At 37.3% G+C, this 17,441-nt stretch overlaps 1 protein-coding gene across 4 annotated transcripts in view; it reads right to left on the reverse strand.

Moving 5' to 3' along the window:
- Positions 1 to 17,441, reverse strand: part of LOC107091870 (dynein heavy chain 11, axonemal-like) — a 53,295-nt gene that overhangs the window by 5,638 nt on the left and 30,216 nt on the right. Inside the window, exons 45-84 of one of the 4 annotated variants that reach the window (XM_015386050.1) lie at positions 17,196 to 17,344; positions 16,955 to 17,105; positions 16,724 to 16,855; positions 16,426 to 16,599; positions 16,136 to 16,340; positions 15,626 to 15,791; positions 15,284 to 15,386; positions 14,983 to 15,120; positions 14,764 to 14,865; positions 14,385 to 14,546; positions 13,957 to 14,040; positions 13,559 to 13,668; positions 13,265 to 13,427; positions 13,029 to 13,152; positions 12,694 to 12,836; positions 12,438 to 12,599; positions 11,661 to 11,720; positions 11,405 to 11,578; positions 11,159 to 11,305; positions 10,702 to 10,815; positions 10,022 to 10,165; positions 9,702 to 9,884; positions 9,332 to 9,433; positions 8,436 to 8,570; positions 8,109 to 8,282; positions 7,876 to 8,008; positions 7,652 to 7,754; positions 6,084 to 6,206; positions 5,776 to 5,980; positions 4,754 to 4,918; positions 3,591 to 3,731; positions 3,303 to 3,473; positions 3,098 to 3,220; positions 2,816 to 3,009; positions 2,496 to 2,644; positions 1,577 to 1,704; positions 1,269 to 1,406; positions 1,031 to 1,120; positions 752 to 943; positions 550 to 669 (exon numbers count right to left, since the gene is read on the reverse strand). In XM_015386050.1, coding sequence (XP_015241536.1) covers positions 550 to 669; positions 752 to 943; positions 1,031 to 1,120; positions 1,269 to 1,406; positions 1,577 to 1,704; positions 2,496 to 2,644; positions 2,816 to 3,009; positions 3,098 to 3,220; positions 3,303 to 3,473; positions 3,591 to 3,731; positions 4,754 to 4,918; positions 5,776 to 5,980; positions 6,084 to 6,206; positions 7,652 to 7,754; positions 7,876 to 8,008; positions 8,109 to 8,282; positions 8,436 to 8,570; positions 9,332 to 9,433; positions 9,702 to 9,884; positions 10,022 to 10,165; positions 10,702 to 10,815; positions 11,159 to 11,305; positions 11,405 to 11,578; positions 11,661 to 11,720; positions 12,438 to 12,599; positions 12,694 to 12,836; positions 13,029 to 13,152; positions 13,265 to 13,427; positions 13,559 to 13,668; positions 13,957 to 14,040; positions 14,385 to 14,546; positions 14,764 to 14,865; positions 14,983 to 15,120; positions 15,284 to 15,386; positions 15,626 to 15,791; positions 16,136 to 16,340; positions 16,426 to 16,599; positions 16,724 to 16,855; positions 16,955 to 17,105; positions 17,196 to 17,344 — 5,676 coding nt within the window. Of the gene's footprint in view, positions 1 to 549; positions 670 to 751; positions 944 to 1,030; positions 1,121 to 1,268; positions 1,407 to 1,576; positions 1,705 to 2,495; positions 2,645 to 2,815; positions 3,010 to 3,097; positions 3,221 to 3,302; positions 3,474 to 3,590; positions 3,732 to 4,753; positions 4,919 to 5,775; positions 5,981 to 6,083; positions 6,207 to 7,651; positions 7,755 to 7,875; positions 8,009 to 8,108; positions 8,283 to 8,435; positions 8,571 to 9,331; positions 9,434 to 9,565; positions 9,622 to 9,701; positions 9,885 to 10,021; positions 10,166 to 10,701; positions 10,816 to 11,158; positions 11,306 to 11,404; positions 11,579 to 11,660; positions 11,721 to 12,437; positions 12,600 to 12,693; positions 12,837 to 13,028; positions 13,153 to 13,264; positions 13,428 to 13,558; positions 13,669 to 13,956; positions 14,041 to 14,384; positions 14,547 to 14,763; positions 14,866 to 14,982; positions 15,121 to 15,283; positions 15,387 to 15,625; positions 15,792 to 16,135; positions 16,341 to 16,425; positions 16,600 to 16,723; positions 16,856 to 16,954; positions 17,106 to 17,195; positions 17,345 to 17,441 lie in introns of those variants that run through there. The other 3 variants (XM_015386047.1, XM_015386046.1, XM_015386049.1) reach the window with 3 other exon arrangements.

The following is a 17,441-nucleotide window of genomic DNA, read 5'->3' on the forward strand; positions in this document are numbered from 1 at the left end:
AATTTAATGTGTTCTCACAGTGTATACAGTGTACAATCCATAGAATTTGCTTTTAAAGCCTTTCTGTGCTGATTGATATCAACAATTTGTTTCTCAGCTGTTCCTAAATTTTTTAAGAGATGAGAATGGTGCATTACTTTTTGTGACCTACCTCATGTTAAAGACAGGTTCTGTTTAAAGAATTTGTTGCATCTACACATCCAGGGACAATCAATCCTGGCTATGAATGTAAAATTAAACAAAAACTGTGGTCAAGACTTTTGAATTCTCGATTTAACTTTGGTGCAAATAAATTTCAAGTTGAATTTGATGCTGTTTATATTCTAGCAAATTAAGTTATGATATGAGATTTTTAAACTTGGGCTATGTTTTTTTCAGATATTAATATTTGTGTGATGTGTGAAATATTTAACAGTGATAAGAAGAAAAACAAAATTTTGCAAGGGGGAAGGGGGTTGCTTCTTCCCTGCATGATATTAGTCTGTGCTTTGTCCATTTTCCCATCAGCTAAACACGACCAAAAAAGTTCATATTTTGTTAAGAACAAACCTGGTTGGGCTGCATATATTCTTCCAGGTATGTCCTACAGAGCCGCCGGTCCCAGTCATCAGTGATGTGACCTCCATACATAATCTCTCCAAACAGATACCTCAGGTCTTCCCATGGAACCTTTTTCAATATGATTCAAAATAAACATCTGGTAATGCAAGTACCACTGTGTAAACACCTAACAGAAAAGAATGCATTGCACCTGTGTATTAGCCTCCAGGTAATTGTAGAGGACATTAACTGATATAGTAAGGTCTCCAGTGTTGAATGGATATTTTCTGTTCCAACCCTGTGGCCCAAACTTTCTCCTTTCTGCCACACATGCATGAAAGTAACACAAAGAGAACAGGATGGTCTTGAACTCCTGCTCACGGGTGCACTGGTCCAGAATGTCCTGCAGCCGAAAGGTAAGCAATGAAGTGTTCATCAAGACAAAGACACATATTGAATATCAATTGTGGCAAGCAGGAAGAAAACTCACCTGGTCAAAGTTATCCAGGGCTGCATGTAAATTAGCATGCATCCCTGTAGGAGGTTCATTGGTGATTTTGATAGCATTTTCCAGAATACCCTAAAAAAATACATGCAAGTAAGAAGAAAAAATTGCAAACACCATTTAGCATTTTAGGTGTAATAATCTTTTTATAGAGAGTGCCTGTAGAAAAAAGAGGAAATATTTATTTTTTTTGAAAATTATTGCTTATAAACAGCATAGCCACCTGTGGTATAACGTGTTCCTGAGGAGTAGCGGTTGGTTCAGCACTCATGAACACCCTGTAGTCTGGATGGCTGTCCTCACTGCAGCGCTCCAGTAGTTTCTCAAGTGAACCCAACCAGCGAGCAACCAGGTGAATGTTCTTCAAGTAAACAGCAGTTATAGCTAGTTATAGCTTACTCAAAACTCAGTATACAGTATGCACAAAAGTGTGATTAACAAATTTTGAATACAAAAAAAAATCATATTAATTTTGCATAAATATTTAAAACTTAGTTGTTGAAATAATACCAGCAATATTTCTTTACAGACCTGTAATATGACCCAGTGACCCTCTTTGGCAGCCTTTTCCATTGCGATCTCAGCCACACTTTCCTGTCCTTGACCCAGGGAGACGTTGTGGAGCTTTCCCAGGTCTATAGTAAAACCCAGTTTTCCTCCTGGTAATACAGGGAAGCTTATTTTATATGTGCAATAACAGAAAACCAATAGTTTTAAGACTTAAATTTAACAAAAAAAATTAAGAATAAACACACATTTCTGTTTAAGAACACTTATTTATAGGGTGCTATGGCAGATGTTGAAATTTATGCTTTTATCAATGTCTAATACCATTATTGTTGTTCATCACTCTTCAGTTCATCAAACCTTTTCTTACGGAAATTCTGCAACCACATGAAGCTCTTCTATCAATATCGGCCCAGTTTTTCTTTTCATCAACAACATCTTTTGTTTTGTTTTGTTTTTTCTCTATTATGAACTAGAATGAAATCAATATTTTTTTTAATGAGATTTAGAAAGAAAACCTAACAACAGCTTAAATTTGTACAGGTCAGCTATTACCTATTACCACCTATTAGTTCAGTTATAAAGCTAAACTGGATTAACAACTTAGAAAGGCACCCTTCACAGAGGAAAAATCTTCATCTTTAGCCTTTAACTTACGGTATTAGGGGACCTGGATAGGATGAAAGTAATTCTTATGGTTGAATTCTATTTAGGAATATCTGAGAGAATATTTTAAAATGGTCACCACCGATTGTTTTCATCCTATATTATTTAAAACAGCCTGTACTCTTTTCTGTCCAGGTCACAGTAACGTTTTTCTTTATGCAAGATGACCACATGGAAAAACCTTATGTGGTTGTGATGTTAAGTTTTGGTGAATTCTTAAACAAAACTCTGTATTTACAGTAAATGATTCTGGTATGCATGGTTCTTTGTTGATTACCCAGTGATTCCACGTCTTTTAGGGGATCCACTCCAGGCGATAGAATGAAAAATACCGGGAAAGCAGGACCGCTCTCTCTGAAGGATTTTGCAAACTCAGACTTTCGACCCTCTGTGTACTTAACCCCCAGCTTCTCCTCCACAAAGTTCCTAATGGATTAACAAAGAACTATAAAAAATTCTAGTTTTCGAGAATAGATACATAGAGAAAGGTCTATTATACAAAATGCATTGATATTGTATTTATCAAGAAAATGTGATATATCATATTTTTTTAACCTGGTAAAAACACAAAGAAAATAAAAGCAAAGCCATCTTCACCTTAGAGCGTAGGTCATTCGGTCTGGTCTTAGGGCTCTCATCATGATCAGTTTCTGAAGGGAACTTTTTCCTTTCCACTCCTGCGGGAACTTCTCCTTCTCTGGACACTCTGACTCAACTAGCTTCTTCCAGCGTTTAGGTGAGCCTTCAATATCCCGATCCAGACCCCGAAACTCATCAGTAAAACTCATCACCTGGACACAATGAGCAACGGCTTATCTACCAGTATAAACGGCTTTATTCACAGTTACCAAAGCAAACTCAGAAAGTCGGCATGCCAACCTTGATGGCGCTCCATGATGAATTAGAGAGAAAGTCAAGGGGACTGACGTAGTGGTGGTCAATGTTAAAGCGTAGCAGAAAGTCTAGTTCTCTCACATGTATCTCCTTGCTCATCAGGAGAAGCTGTAAGAAGAGAAAATACAGACAAGAATAAGAAGGTGATGTTTGTTCTTTGGTATTGACTTTAAAACCCAGGAAGACACACCTGGAACGTTAGCTGTGCTGTGAATGTGAGCTTGTCTCTCTCAAACAGCCCCCTGCTGATATAGTTGAAGGTGGAGTATGTAACACAGTCAATGAGAGTGTTTACTCTGCTTTTTACATCCTCACAAGCCTCTGCTATTTCCACCGCCTTGTGGAAAACAATGTTGAAAGCCTGAGGACAACACATACATTTGTATTCATCGGATCACAGTAATTTGTTTACCATGCATCTAATCAAACTTATTTGATTATAAATGTGAGATAGTTCCAAACTTTGCCCTTTGGTTACCTTAAGGCTGAACTGGTACATGGGGTTGATCTTGTTGAGATCATTCATGATGAAGTACAGAAGAGATGCTCTGACTGCAACAGGGCGATAGTGCTCCCTAGCTTCATTTATTTTTACTTCATTTACTTTAGCCTCCAGCACCTGAGGATGAGGAAAAAAACAAAATGAAAAGACAAACATACATAATAATCAAACATAAACTGGAATAAAAACTATGATAGCATACAGTTGGAAAACTGGCATTCATGCAACATAGGCATCAATGTCCTGCATTTTAGCCTTTCAATCGTGTATTTGAGCCATTTTTGTCAGGAGAAGGGGTTACATAACATCTCAGCTGGTTAGAGTTCTAAAATATAAAAAATAATAAAAACCCTGCCTTAAACAAACCCCTGATGCAAAATAACAAATCAATTTTCTGTTCAAAGAGGATAAATGTTATTTCCATGGGAGGGCATAAGGTATCTGATTAGAGGGATTGTGTAAGAAGTTCCCATCACTGATGATTCGGACAGGTTTCACTAAAGAGCATAAATTTGCTGCTATGGACTCAATTTATTGGCATTTTTCTCACATTTTCATCAAAACAAAGATTGAGGTTGGCCTATTTTATTAACACAAAGTTCAAACGACCGTCCCCTAACTTTCACCATTAGAATGGGTAGCAATGTCCAGTAACATACCAGGTATGGTAGGTGGTTGTGTGTAGCAAAAAGAAAATGATGCAGATTCAAAATAGTACCAGTTTTATAATGGACAATTAATCTTAAGCTTCTATAAAGCCCCAGACTACTTATGAATATCTAAAAGGTATTTCTAGCCATGAAAAGGGCTCTACCCTTTATAGTAATAAGACTGCTTAAATAAAGTCAGAATCATCCCACAAGCCTGTTGCTGGCTACACAAAGTAAGTGTCTAGGGCTGTTTAATGAATATGAGTGGAAGGTTTGAACAGGTATACACATTTTATCCCCTTTATGGATTACATGTAGTACCCAATAAATCTAAAAATGTGCCTACAATTGTTTTTCTCTAAAACCACTCAAGTTCTTTGTAGTTTAACTCTTTCCTCTTTAAGAAAATGACAAGTCAAATGTAATATGAAGAGCATAAAAACATGACGCTCATGCTAAGTGTCATGTTTTGTTTACTTATTCATTTACTTTCATTTCAATCTCAGCAGCAGTGTGTTTTGTTGTCTCCAGTTTCTCCACCAGCACGTTGTCGCCGAGGAAGTTACTCTCTGCTGCAGACAGTCTGGTCAGCAGCTCATCCTCCAGAAGCTTTAGCTCTATCTTAAACATGTTTTGCTGTTTTGTAAGTTCACTCTGCAGAAACACAGAAAATTAGAAACACATTATAAGCCCTATAGTTGAACAAAGTAATGTCACAGTGGATCTCCTCCAACAGAACCCTCTAAAAACTGACCACTCCGCACTAGACAGCTGTCTATCTAATATATAATAATAAACACTATTGTACAGTAGCCTTTAAATTGACAATTGCGACTTTTATCCAAGTCAGTGAACTCTGCCTGTCGACTCTCATAATATGATTCAGCCTCTCCATGTTTTATAGCAGCACAACAAAACTCAGCACTCTAAAGTGACAGCAGTAACACTAATAGAACATTAGCACATATAGTACTTAGCAGTCTAATAATAGCATTAAGTCTACATCCCTGGTATTGTCTTTAATCTTTTCAGGGAGTGAATTTATTCTAGTGTCAGCCCTGTCCTGATGTCCAATTCGTATTTTCTTTCTGGACATTTTTTTCTTTGTTGGCTCTGCAATTTCATAAACCTCCAAAAGTTCTTTTTATGATCACCAGTAAGTGGGGCAGTGAGTGGCATGTGGCTATTGATGCCAGTGGTCTTACATTTGGCTGCATTATAACAGAGCTGTGGGACTGCCACCAGATCAGTGGCACAGAAAGTAACAATTGTGGTTTTCCAACCAGATTTAGCAGGGTAGATGACAGACCACCCATTAACACTTAGATTACCATCAAAGTAAAAAAAATTACTTAGTGCCACTTTAAATATACTAAATAACATTGATTTCACATTTAAGAAGCACCAAAACAAAAAAGGACACTTTAGTATAAAAATTAGCTGGAGGCACTATGCAATTGGCTAATGGTGATACAAAGTACAGTAGTAACATTACTGTTGTTCTAACCCACCTTCAGTAGCTCAAGGTCTGGTCTCTCCTGATTTACAACCTGGGCCAAGAGCTGGTCCTCCAGACCGTCTCTGGTTACTGTAAAGTTAATGAGGGTGGTCTGCGCTTGGATCTCTGGTTTGTAGTGAGGATTGGCCAATTTAGTGTGAAGAATCAGTCTAAAGTCTGGGTGGAAGAAACACTCTTTGTCCCCAACCTTTATACAACTACAACAAGGGAAGTGAAGAGATAAGGAAAGGATTAAAGCAAAAAAAAAAAATAAAACTTTAGATTTCAGTGCATATCCTCGTGTTGGCATCCTCCTCTTACGTGCCCTTCTTTATTGTGTGTCGTCCCAGCAGAGGGTCGATGACAGGGTCAATAGTCTCCTCCAGGTTTTCAATAAGCACCGTGTCACCTGCCACCACAGCCTGCTCAATAACATCTACATACCTGGAGAATGGAACAAAATCACTTTAATATTGTATAGTGCTGTGTAGAGCATTTATTTCATTAGGATTTTATGTGATAGACAGACACAGAGCAGAATTGGCCATATATGCACACAGGCCTCCCATTCTGGTAGCCTTAAACTCTTACCATCCACCTGACTTTAGCTAGTGCACTAAAGCTGAAAATACCCAAATAGCACAGCTAATTAATCTTACATCCTACATGCTTGCAAGCAGCTGCTTTTCAAAGTACAGGCCTCCGTCTCTTGGTGATAAACATTTTCAGTGTTTTTTAATATGTTATACAATGTAAACCATTGCACTTCAACCATGTTTAGAAATGTGTTTGTTAGGATTAGCAAGCTAATATGAAGCTGAAAACAAGAAGATATAACATGGCTTTTGGAAACTCTAGTAAATATGAAACAATGAAACAAATTTTATCTCCCATAAAGTACACTAGCTCTATAGGGAGCTGCTCTGTGGAGGACACAATTTGATGTTTGTTTTCTGTGTATTCTTTAAGACCAAAGGAGCCAGACATTTTTAGATGGTCATCATCACAAAACTCAAATAGTTTTTTTTATGATAGTAGACGGCATAATTTACTGGTGCGGTACTAAAAAAATATAAAAAAAAAAAAGAATAAATCATGTCCATGAAGAAGGTAGTGACTGAAAAAAAGATTTGTTAGGATCACACAGAATGAATTAAATGGCCATAGCCTATATACCTGTGACAGGAGGTACAATTTATTACCACTTATTAGTAATCACAATCTGTGTGTAATCTAATTACAGTTGTTGAATGAAGGCCTCCAAGGTTTTGTTTTAGTATTCATGCAGATCACCATTGAATCTGTCTGAAAATATTGTTAAAACACAAAGCCTACCAAGATATACAGTAGCAATCAACAGAAACTGACAGATCAACAGTTAATAAAGATGGTTTATCAGAGAAGTGACCAAGAGGACCATGAAGTTTTTGGAGGAGCTGTAGTGAGCAACTGTTCAGGCAAGATCACTTTTTAACAGGCCCTCAAGATATGTATTCTGCATTAAAGAGTTTAAGGAAGAAAGCCAATGCTTATTAAAAGATGACAAGGTTTTTAAAAGATCTTAACCACCCACCTAGAAAACATACCATACAACGAAAAAAAATAGCTCTGCTCAGTTAAGACTAAAATAACACATTTTACAATAGTAGCACCCTGCAAATAACCCTGGAAACACCATCAGGACAGTGAAACTGGGTGGTTGTAGCATCCTGCTGTAGGAATGCTTTTTATCTGCTCTCTTCATACAATGCTCTTTATAGAAATGGTTGTACTCGTACATAAATAAATGAGATGAATGAACAGCATAGTTTCATTCAGAGTATTATAAAATGTACATGGCAGCATTCACTTTAATAAAAAAGTTAATCACAAAAACTGAAAATACTCACCCTCTTTGCCCTAGACTGATGACCTTCAGAGTGTTCCCATAGCGACTCTTGATCCACTTAATGCCCTGTAGCTGGGGGTCAATGAGAAGAGGCCAGCGTTCACCTGTAACAAAGGATATGTTTACCTGAGTAATCGCAGCCCCACTTTACCTTAGCTATTTGGATTAAAAGAGAAAGCCACAAGAGTGATCAGATGAACAAGAACATTTCAACCGTCTGCTTACAGTTAATGAGAATGGTAGCATTCTGAGTGGACATTTTGTCTCCTGGTAAGCCTTCATTGTTCCACTGGGCAACTGTTGCATCATCAGTCAACATTGAGACTGGATCTAGGCCTCCTGCCATTGGGATGGGTACCTGAGGTGTTTATAAAAAAAAAAAAAGGATAAAAGTTTAAATAACAATGTAGACTTAACTTTCTTTTATTGTATAACACGTGTAAGGAAAGACTTGTAACCTTTTGGCTGCGGAGAAATGGCATCCAGAGATTTTCCAGCAGTTCCCTCCTGTACTTCTTAGAGAAAGAGCCGGCATAGGAGATAAAAGCTGCTGTTAGCAGGACGTCTCCACAGAGAGTTTCCTCCTGCTCATGATACTGAGCGACTGAGTGGGCCCAGCGCACATTCTCACTCTGAAATAGAAAGAAAAACGCTTGCTTTGGATCATACACATAAACCAAATGTTATTAATGAAAAAAACTGAAGTTGATCAGCTCTAAAATGATATATGTTGGATAAACATCTTTTTATATTATAGAGCTAAACATTATTAGATGCGTGCCCACCTCCAGTCCCTTGACGAGCCGATTTGCCAGCTCTATTGTCTTGTTGGTGCGATTCACCTCTTCCTGAAAACGTAGTTTCTCGGCTGTGGCTTTCTCAAAAGCCGTTGTCAGTGCTTCCAGATTACCATCCAGCTCCTGCAGCCAGACAAAGATTTATATTAGATATGTTTAACACTGTTTGGCAAAATATATATAACGGTAGTTAAAAAATAACCATAAGCCTCAAACTTTTAAAACATCTTGTCAGCTTGCATCCAATTACTCTACGTATTTGAAATGGATTTTAGAGAAAACACACCGTGGTGCGAATGTAAAGAAAAGGCATAATTTTCTCATGGTTTTCATAACAATTTACAAACAAAAATCTGCAAAGTGTGGTATGCACACATATTCATGCAGAACCCAAATAAAATCTACCACAAAGAACTCCCTTTAGAAGTTTTTCAAAGTTTCTGAGAAGATGAATAGAACTGAACAGAGGACAATCCTGTAAGCAAACACGGTACAGAGCTGTAATTAAATGTTAAAATGAAAGCAATTTCATGATAACTGTTCACATATGCTCTAATTTTTATTTTGCAGATTCAATTGGAAAATTTCTTATGTTTCTCACTGTGTAAAAGTGGTAGAGTCTTTGAACTCTAACAAACAAAGTATTGACTTAAGGTGTGCCCCACCTTTCATTATTTTGAGGTTTTTGGTTGTAATGAGACCAAAAGGGATGAGTTCAAACACAGGAACACTTTTGCAAAGTACTATATTTGATCAAAAGGAACAAATAACAGGAAATGAAGTAAATATATAACTACATTATAAACAGTGGAACATATATTCATACTCTCTAAATCCTTAAATCTAAAACTTAAACATGAAGAAAACATAATATTTAGACTCACTGAAAGTTTTTTCCTGATGACCTCTAGTTTCTCAGCAGCCTCTGCCAAATCACCATTGGCCTGAAAAAGACACATCCTCTTCTTCTCCACCTCGCAGGATACCTGAACAAACACAATAACTTCTAAAATAACATTTCTACAATATATTTTTAAGATAACAAATTAAAACTGAGCTCAAACACAGTTGTTTACCAAAGAATAAATTGTTACAAACGGAGAAGAGGGTGTACTTACAAAAATCTATCCAAAGCAGCAACAAAGTTGGAGAGAAGCACATCTGTAAATAGCAACTAAATCCCATCACTTGTCACCCGCACACTTAGCTTGGGTGAAAGGAAACTTGTGTTATAGCTAAGGTCTCTGTGTTCACCTCATGGAAGTGTATGATGTTGATCACCCAGGCACAGAGGCCAGCGGCGGCTGAGGACTTTTGTCGCACAAACTCTGGGTTGAACTCTGGGTCACTAAGGTAGTCGTCTCTCACACACTTAACAGTGGCTTCAGGGATGTGCTCTTTGTCAAAGTTTACCAAGGCTTGCAGGAAGTCATCGACCTGGACAACGTAGATTGACACTTTTCTGCATAGGTCCTTTCCTCTTCAGTATGTGCCATTTTGTAATAACAAGACTAAATATGACATATGGAGAATTGACAAGATATGAAAGAGAGAAAACGATTTTAGTGTATCACCTTGCTCATAACCATCTTGGAGGCCTTCCAGCTGCGATCTTTGGGGATTCGGCCTTGGGGGGAGAGCAGCACCAGAACAGCTGCTGAGACATTGGCGACAATCGCTGGGGGGTTGGGAAAAGTCCTCAGCTCTGTCAGATTCAACTGGATCACACAGATACACAGGTACACATATGCTTGTGACTTTGGCTGTACTGTTAAACAATAGCAATACATATCTCAATAGACACCTGATCAATATCAATAGAAAAAGGAAACCTCTGTAGTTTCATTGAACTCTGATGCAGAAAAGCAGCATTCTGGGGGATGTAGGTTGAGGAAAGGATTTAGCCTCTCATCCTCTTAAATCAAAGCTAAGCAAGGTTGCTGGTAGGTCTGACATATTATAAAGGTTACATTTAAATAGTGTTAGGATTACGCTGGCTTTTCCCCCCTGGTCTATATTCAGCAAAGAAAAAATAAAACACTAATCAATAACTATCAATACTACTGATATAAAAGGCTTATATTATTTTTCATGATACAGAATAAACATTTTTCAGCCATATCACACAGCCTACCGGTAATCATGACTGTTTTGGTATCAAACTAATTTGGATCCAATGGTGAAAATGGCACCTTAAACAATCCAGCATTAGCAGAGGAAAGTGAGCGTATTTTTGTTTAAATTTATTTATTACCCTATTTAGAGTGTTAAGGGCTGTATTAGCTGCTTGTAGAGCGGGTTCTGCTTTGGCCAAGTCAACTTCTGTCTCCTGTTGCTGCTTTGTCACACTAGCTTGAATAGCCTCCACCTGAAAAATGGGGGAAATTCAGAAATAAATCAGTACTAGGACTCCCCTGCACCTTTTTTACCATCTCTCTTTACTTCCTAAAGACTGCAAATGAGAGATCGCCAAAAATTGTATTTGATACATTGCGTCAAATTATAAAAACTATTCTTGAGATTAACATTGTCAGTTTAAAAAAACAGTGAAAACTTCTATCCTCTTCATGAAAAAAAATGAAATAAAATAAACCTTAAGCTGTATTCTGCTACTTATTTCTATATATCAACAGTTGAGTACGGACAGCTTTTAAGAAGCATTAAGAAGATTGATGATCATCAGAACACAGTTCAAGAGTCAATTTATTTACCTTTTGCTCCTCTGCATCGGCCACAGCCCTTTCTTGGCTAAGCTTGTCTGTCTGTTGTCCTATCTTGGCAATAAGAGCTTCGATATCTGAGTTCCTCTGCCATAGCTCCACTTCCTGCACTGCTAACTTGGCCTTGAGATCCTCCACCTGATAAAAAATAATTATATGATTATGTCAGAGTGTATAACAGGAGTAAATAGATAATCCATTTTATCATTTATCTCTGTGTTGTGCATAGTTTCGGACCTGAGATGCCGTATTCTTCAGCTTTTGTAGACCATTTTCTAGTCTGTTCTTTTTTTGGGCCAACTCCTTGCGTTTCGCTCCCAGCAGGTTGTCATACAGCTTCATGAATTCGAGAAAACTCTTTGGAGTGGTGTAGTTGAAGTGCTTCTCATTTTGCTGGTACTTAATGCTCACCTTTAACAAATCCATCAGTGAATCATACTTAAAGAAGATACAGTTATTAATTGTTGCTAATAAGTATTGCTGTAATTCTCACCTCATTGACACTTGTATGAGCGTAGGATATGAATTCCCCAATGGAAGCTCTTACTTTAGGCTGCCCAATATCAATACAGGAGAAAATTATTAATATTATAAAGAATAAACATAATCTGAAATGCTAAAATAATTGATCATATACAAGTATTGACCTACTGTGATGTGTAGGTCATAAACTGGAAAAAAAGTATATCGCAGAATAAAAGCAACATGGAGTAAGGAGAAGTAAAAACCTCATCAAGAAATCTTTGTGTTGATTAAATTAGACAGAGATACAGTAGTGGTTATGGAGAGCCTTAATTAAGTAGAAAGGGAGCCAATGGTAACTCTGGAGGAGTTGCATAGATCTACTGCTAAGACTTTACTGCTATACAGATACTTAAAAAAATCTTTTTTTTCTCCACAGCACCCTAAACACAAGGCGTGACAGGCAGGGACGTAGGCAATAGATAGTGATGGTATGAAGAAGGAAGCAATACCTAGAAATCAGTCTTGTCGCTTATGACCTCAGAATACTGAGGTTTTTTTTCATGAAAGTGCTTTCAAAAATGTTAATATGCAAGAGCTAAAAGTGTGGTCCAAATTTTGATGATATACTGTACATATTCTTCTTATTTTTTCATTTATTTATTTATTTTTTTTTTACAGTTTTACAATACTTTTTTTGATAACAAATAGTTCAATTCAGTTTATTTATGTAGAAACCAAGTGAATATACAGATTTATTTTCAGTGAAGATTGTTCTCAGACTGTCATTGTTCAAATATGGCCTCACCTCCAGTGCTGGTATCTTCTCTATGAATGTAGAGCTGACAGACTGTAGAGCGAGCTGAGGCCACGGGTGAAACCAGTCTATAGCAGTGCAGTTAACCAGAGCTGGAAACTTCCGTGCACGTGTACGCAACGTGAATCCAACCGGGGAGAAACACAGGATCACCTGATGGAAGGACGATTTAAATACGAGTTAGAGAAGAGTAAAAACCTTTTTCCCCAACAGCGGATCATTTAAATTTGTCAATGACATATCAAACCTTCAGCTGTCTTCTTATTCGCTCAATAAAGAAGTTCCAGCAGTTGTCTCTGCTGTCTATGAGTCCTAATCCTCTCAGTTCCAAACGAATCGATGCTACAATCATATCAACCTCTTCATCGCTAAACAAGTCAGGAATATCCCCTAGAAAAATACACATAGGCAAACAATAATTGTAATTATGTTAAAAACATAAAACATTAGATGATTAATAAAGCTTATACATGCGAGAAAAAAAAAAAAATAAATAAATAAAATATATATATATATATATATATATATATATATATATATATGTATATATATATATGTATATATATAGTATAGAAAACACACCTGAAGCCAGCATATCATTGATGAGCACCAGGAAGCGCTCATCTGGAATCTGTGCATCAGTATGGAGGAATACTGTTCCAATATTTTTCACTCCCACTTTTATGTACAGTGCAGCAATATCGCTCTGCAGACCATTAAAAAATATATATATTTTAAATAAAGTAGGAAAGAAGGTGAGGTATGATTGTTGAAAAAATAGCTCACAGAACTTTGAGGTATGGTGGCGCTGTGTTTACCTTTAGGTCGTTGATTCCATATCCTTTACGCAGTGTGATCTGGAAGACCTCCAAAGAGCTAAGAAAAGCAGCCAGTCGACACAAACTCTGCTTCCCACTGCCTCCTACCCCAACCAGAAGAGCATTTCCATAAGGGGCCTCCAGGATGCGACTGATCCGACAACTGAACTCAAACAGGTAAATGTAACAGTTACTGCTTAACATAACAGGTCAAATCTTTTAATTTTAACACCTTACACAGGCTAGTATGAGGTATGACCATAGGTCTATAGTACGGATAAATGGGTTTCGTACATATGTTGGATGGCTTCTTCAAATAGCACTAGGTCCATGGCGGCATGAAGCTCATTATAGTGCTCCAAAGCATCAGCTAGTGTCTTCTGAAGCTTCTCCCAGTCTGACACCTGATATGAAGATTAAATAACAAACATGTCTAACAATATTACATTTTATCTGTAATTTCATATGTTGCATACGTCTGCCTCTACCCCTTTTATGATAATTTTATAGTTATGCAATATTTTGGGGATGATAAGAGATAAGTTTAAGCACAGTATGTCAAAATGTTTGAAAAGCAGAACATCCACAATAAATAGATTTTGAGTGACGATAAACCTTTCTAACTAAAGATCTGTTTATAAAGACAGGAGGCTATGACTTTTAAGATGTATATGGATGTATGTTCGTCACACCTGATGATAACGTGGCTCTCCTACTCCCATAGAAAAGTGACAGTACACTAAAGGTTGATGGATAAACATGGAGTCGTCTATTCCCTGAGAAGTTAGAGGAAAAACAATTAATCATTGCCCTGTAAAACTGGGGTGATTATATTTCACTTTAAACTTTAAAAAACAGTTCCTGAATGCATGGATGGATGGATGAGTGGATGAGTGATACAATAGATAGATAAACAGATGGATAGATATGGGAATAGAATCATTTAATGCGCATTATTCATAAAAAAAAAACAAAGAAGAAAGACCCCAACTGCAGTTAATTAGAATAGAAATGCATTTTGCTTTCTTACTTTTTTTTTGTATCTTTGAAAATACTTTTCCAGACCTTTTATGCTTGTGTTGAAAACCTTTTTCTAATGATAAAAGCATTTTCTCCTCACCTCAAAGTATCTTTTCCCTGTGTCCAGCAGGATTTTATTAAAAAGTTCAACATCCTTCTCGTCCATCAACTTGTCAGAATAGACTCTGGAGCTCTCGTGGAGCCACAGATGGACCAGGTCCATGGGATAACGGATGCTCTCGGGCAGGGCAAACAGAAGGCCCTACATCATGTCAAAAATACATCATGTCAAAAATAATACTTTAGATACATTTTAATAAAAGTTGTCATTTGGCTGCCTGAACATCTGAACAACCTAAATCTTTTGAAATATTTTTTTTCTTCAGTTTTAACCCTGTGAGTAAACAGCAAAAGAATTTCAATTAAAAGTCGGTTTAGTTAAGTGTTACAATGAAATGTCAGTGCATATTATTTCTCACCTGGAATATGTTGGAGAGGTCTCGCAGGTTAAAGATATAATGGAAGCGTATGGCTGTTGGAAAGAAGTTCTGGCTAATCTTTTGATGAAGACAGATGGCTGCCTATATTAGGCAAAAAAAAACAAAAAATAAACACATCTTGGAGAAAGCAGGTATGAATACATACATAGGCAAATATTCTCTAAAAACATCAGTTTTGCTCTGAAGCCATGGGTTAACCTGTATGAGAGTTCCGACAGAGCGAGAGACTCCATAGCTGAATCCTCCTTGAAGGAAATGAGCTGAAAGGATGCTGGAGAAGATGGTAGCCAATGCATCAGCTCCCGGGAAATGCACCGCAAACACAGCAAAATGTCTCTATAAAAGAATTAACGTTTCTTTAAGGGTTATTGCCTCCTCAAATCAAATGCAAGGTTAATAAACAAAAAATAACAATAAAAATCCTTTAAATGCCCATTGTATTGTAGAATATAAGCATTGTTAAATAAGGCTTCACTTAAGAGATTGCAAACAACTCTACCTGCAGTCTGGGGTTGATAGAGAAGCTTCCAGCTGTTGGGTTCATGCAGGTGATATACTGGCAGTTGTGTATTTCCTTCAGGACCAACTTTTGTCTATCATACCTATGTCATTTTGGATTAAGATAAATCATTACAGTGTGAGAAAGATAATGGAGAGAACTTTTTTTCTAATACTCAGTTCAATTCAATTCAGTTTATTTATATAGCGCCAATTCACAACATATGTCATCTCAAGGCACTTAACAGTTCAGCAGATCATACAGTCAAATTGATTCAAGGTTTTCTATCTAAGGAAAACAAGTTGATTGCATCGACTCATTGTATCAAAGGCAACCCCTTACCAATGACTATAGTCCAGGTGCTGGCGAATGAGTGTATGCGGCTGGACAGTGCCATACACGTCAACCTCAGGCATGTTCAGGTCATCTATGAAGTAGATAAGCCTCTTCGAAGTAGGGGGAGCAAATTTGCGACCAGCTTTTTTCTCCAAAGGTTTCTCCAGAACACCTAAAATTGAAGTGATGTGTAGGAAAATATCATGTTAGATTAAGGAAATACTTTTTTTTTTTTTAAGGGTGTTTGCAAAAGAGATTTGGAGTGATTTTAATAAAGAATAAAAAATCTTTGGATGTTGGAGATACCTCTCGTGCATTAGAGAAAAAGTAATTATTGTAAAAGACATTTTACACACAAAAAAAGCAGCTTAATAGAATCCACTGCAACCAAATGGGAAAAAAAATAAAAGACATACAAAAACTCCTAAGAGGCCTGTGGATCTGTAACTACAAGGTGTAGTATAATTTTATTGATTCAGTTTTATCTTAAAAACATTGTTTTGTAGCAGTTCTTACGCTGCAGCATGGCTGATGTGGTGTAATAATTAAAGGGCACTTTTGCAACAATGTAGTCCTCCTTCAGCTTGGTGACTTTATCGGACACCAGTATGGTCTTGCCTACACCAGCATTTCCCACAAACATGACAGGTTTTCCTCTCTGTAGCAGCAAGTCCATGAAGTATGTCAGACAGATGGTTTCTGGGGTGTGAACTAGCACTGTCTAAAACAGATGTTAACCTGAATCAGTAAGAATGGTAATTCTCTTTAGTAAAAAAATATAGTACACTTGTGATTAAATCTCAAACCTGCAATGGGACATCAGGCTCCAGCTCAAACGGCAGCATTTTCTCACTCCAGGGTGTGAATTTTTTAGTCTCAGGGTCAACATAATAGTCAAAGACTGAGCCTTGGGAAGGAAACTTTACAGCTCTCATCTCTTTAGACCACCAGCGGCTGAACTCAGCGCGGTAATCATTCAGCTACAATGGATTCATAATAAAGACAATTGTAGAGAGCGGTTTGATAATTTATATGAAAGTCAGTCTAAAACAATCAAATGGCTTTAGTGCCTCCTGCTGATGTATGGATTTAGTCACCACTTACATGATCCTGAAAGAGAGCCCCTCCAAAAGCCCAAACAGAGGCAAAGACAAAGTAGATCTCATAAACATCTCGGGGGGAGTCTGGTGGAGTGTTTTCTTCTGTCAACAGGCAATCCAGTAATGAGCAAAGAGTCTGAATAAAAAAAAAAGAGATACAATAATATATTTTAGTAATAATAATAATTTTTTTCTTAACAATAAAAATCTCTGAATTATTAGCAGAGATCCAGACCTGCACCATGCTGTTTTCTGAAATAGGAGTGATAGTTTTTAGGTTGCAGCGGACCTGCTCCAAGCAGTAGGGCACATACTTATCAAACAAGATGGTGAGATTGGCCCGTTCTGACTGGGCCTGTCGGGTATCTATCCAACTTGCTGCATAACTGTTAAAGCAAACACCAGAACACTGAAAGAGAACCAATAGATACTTTACGGAGAGCGTTTTAGGCTTGTATGTTGTTTGTGAGTCTTACGAGCTCCAGCCAAGGTCCTGCGGGTTGACGTAGAGTATCCCTGCCCTGGATACTGTTGCTGGAGTAGCAGCCCTAAGGTGAGAGATCTCAAAGAGGAGACGCATAGACGTGGACAAACTGATCCGCTCATTACTGGCAAGAGTCAGAACCTGAGAAGTTAGAAAATTTGAATGTTAGGTGTTCCGTACATATATATATATATATATATATATATATATATATATATATATATATATATATATATAT

This window comes from Cyprinodon variegatus, unplaced genomic scaffold (genome assembly GCF_000732505.1).
Source record: "Cyprinodon variegatus isolate N-32 unplaced genomic scaffold, C_variegatus-1.0 Scaffold355, whole genome shotgun sequence".
Classification (NCBI taxonomy): Eukaryota; Metazoa; Chordata; class Actinopteri; order Cyprinodontiformes; family Cyprinodontidae; genus Cyprinodon; species Cyprinodon variegatus.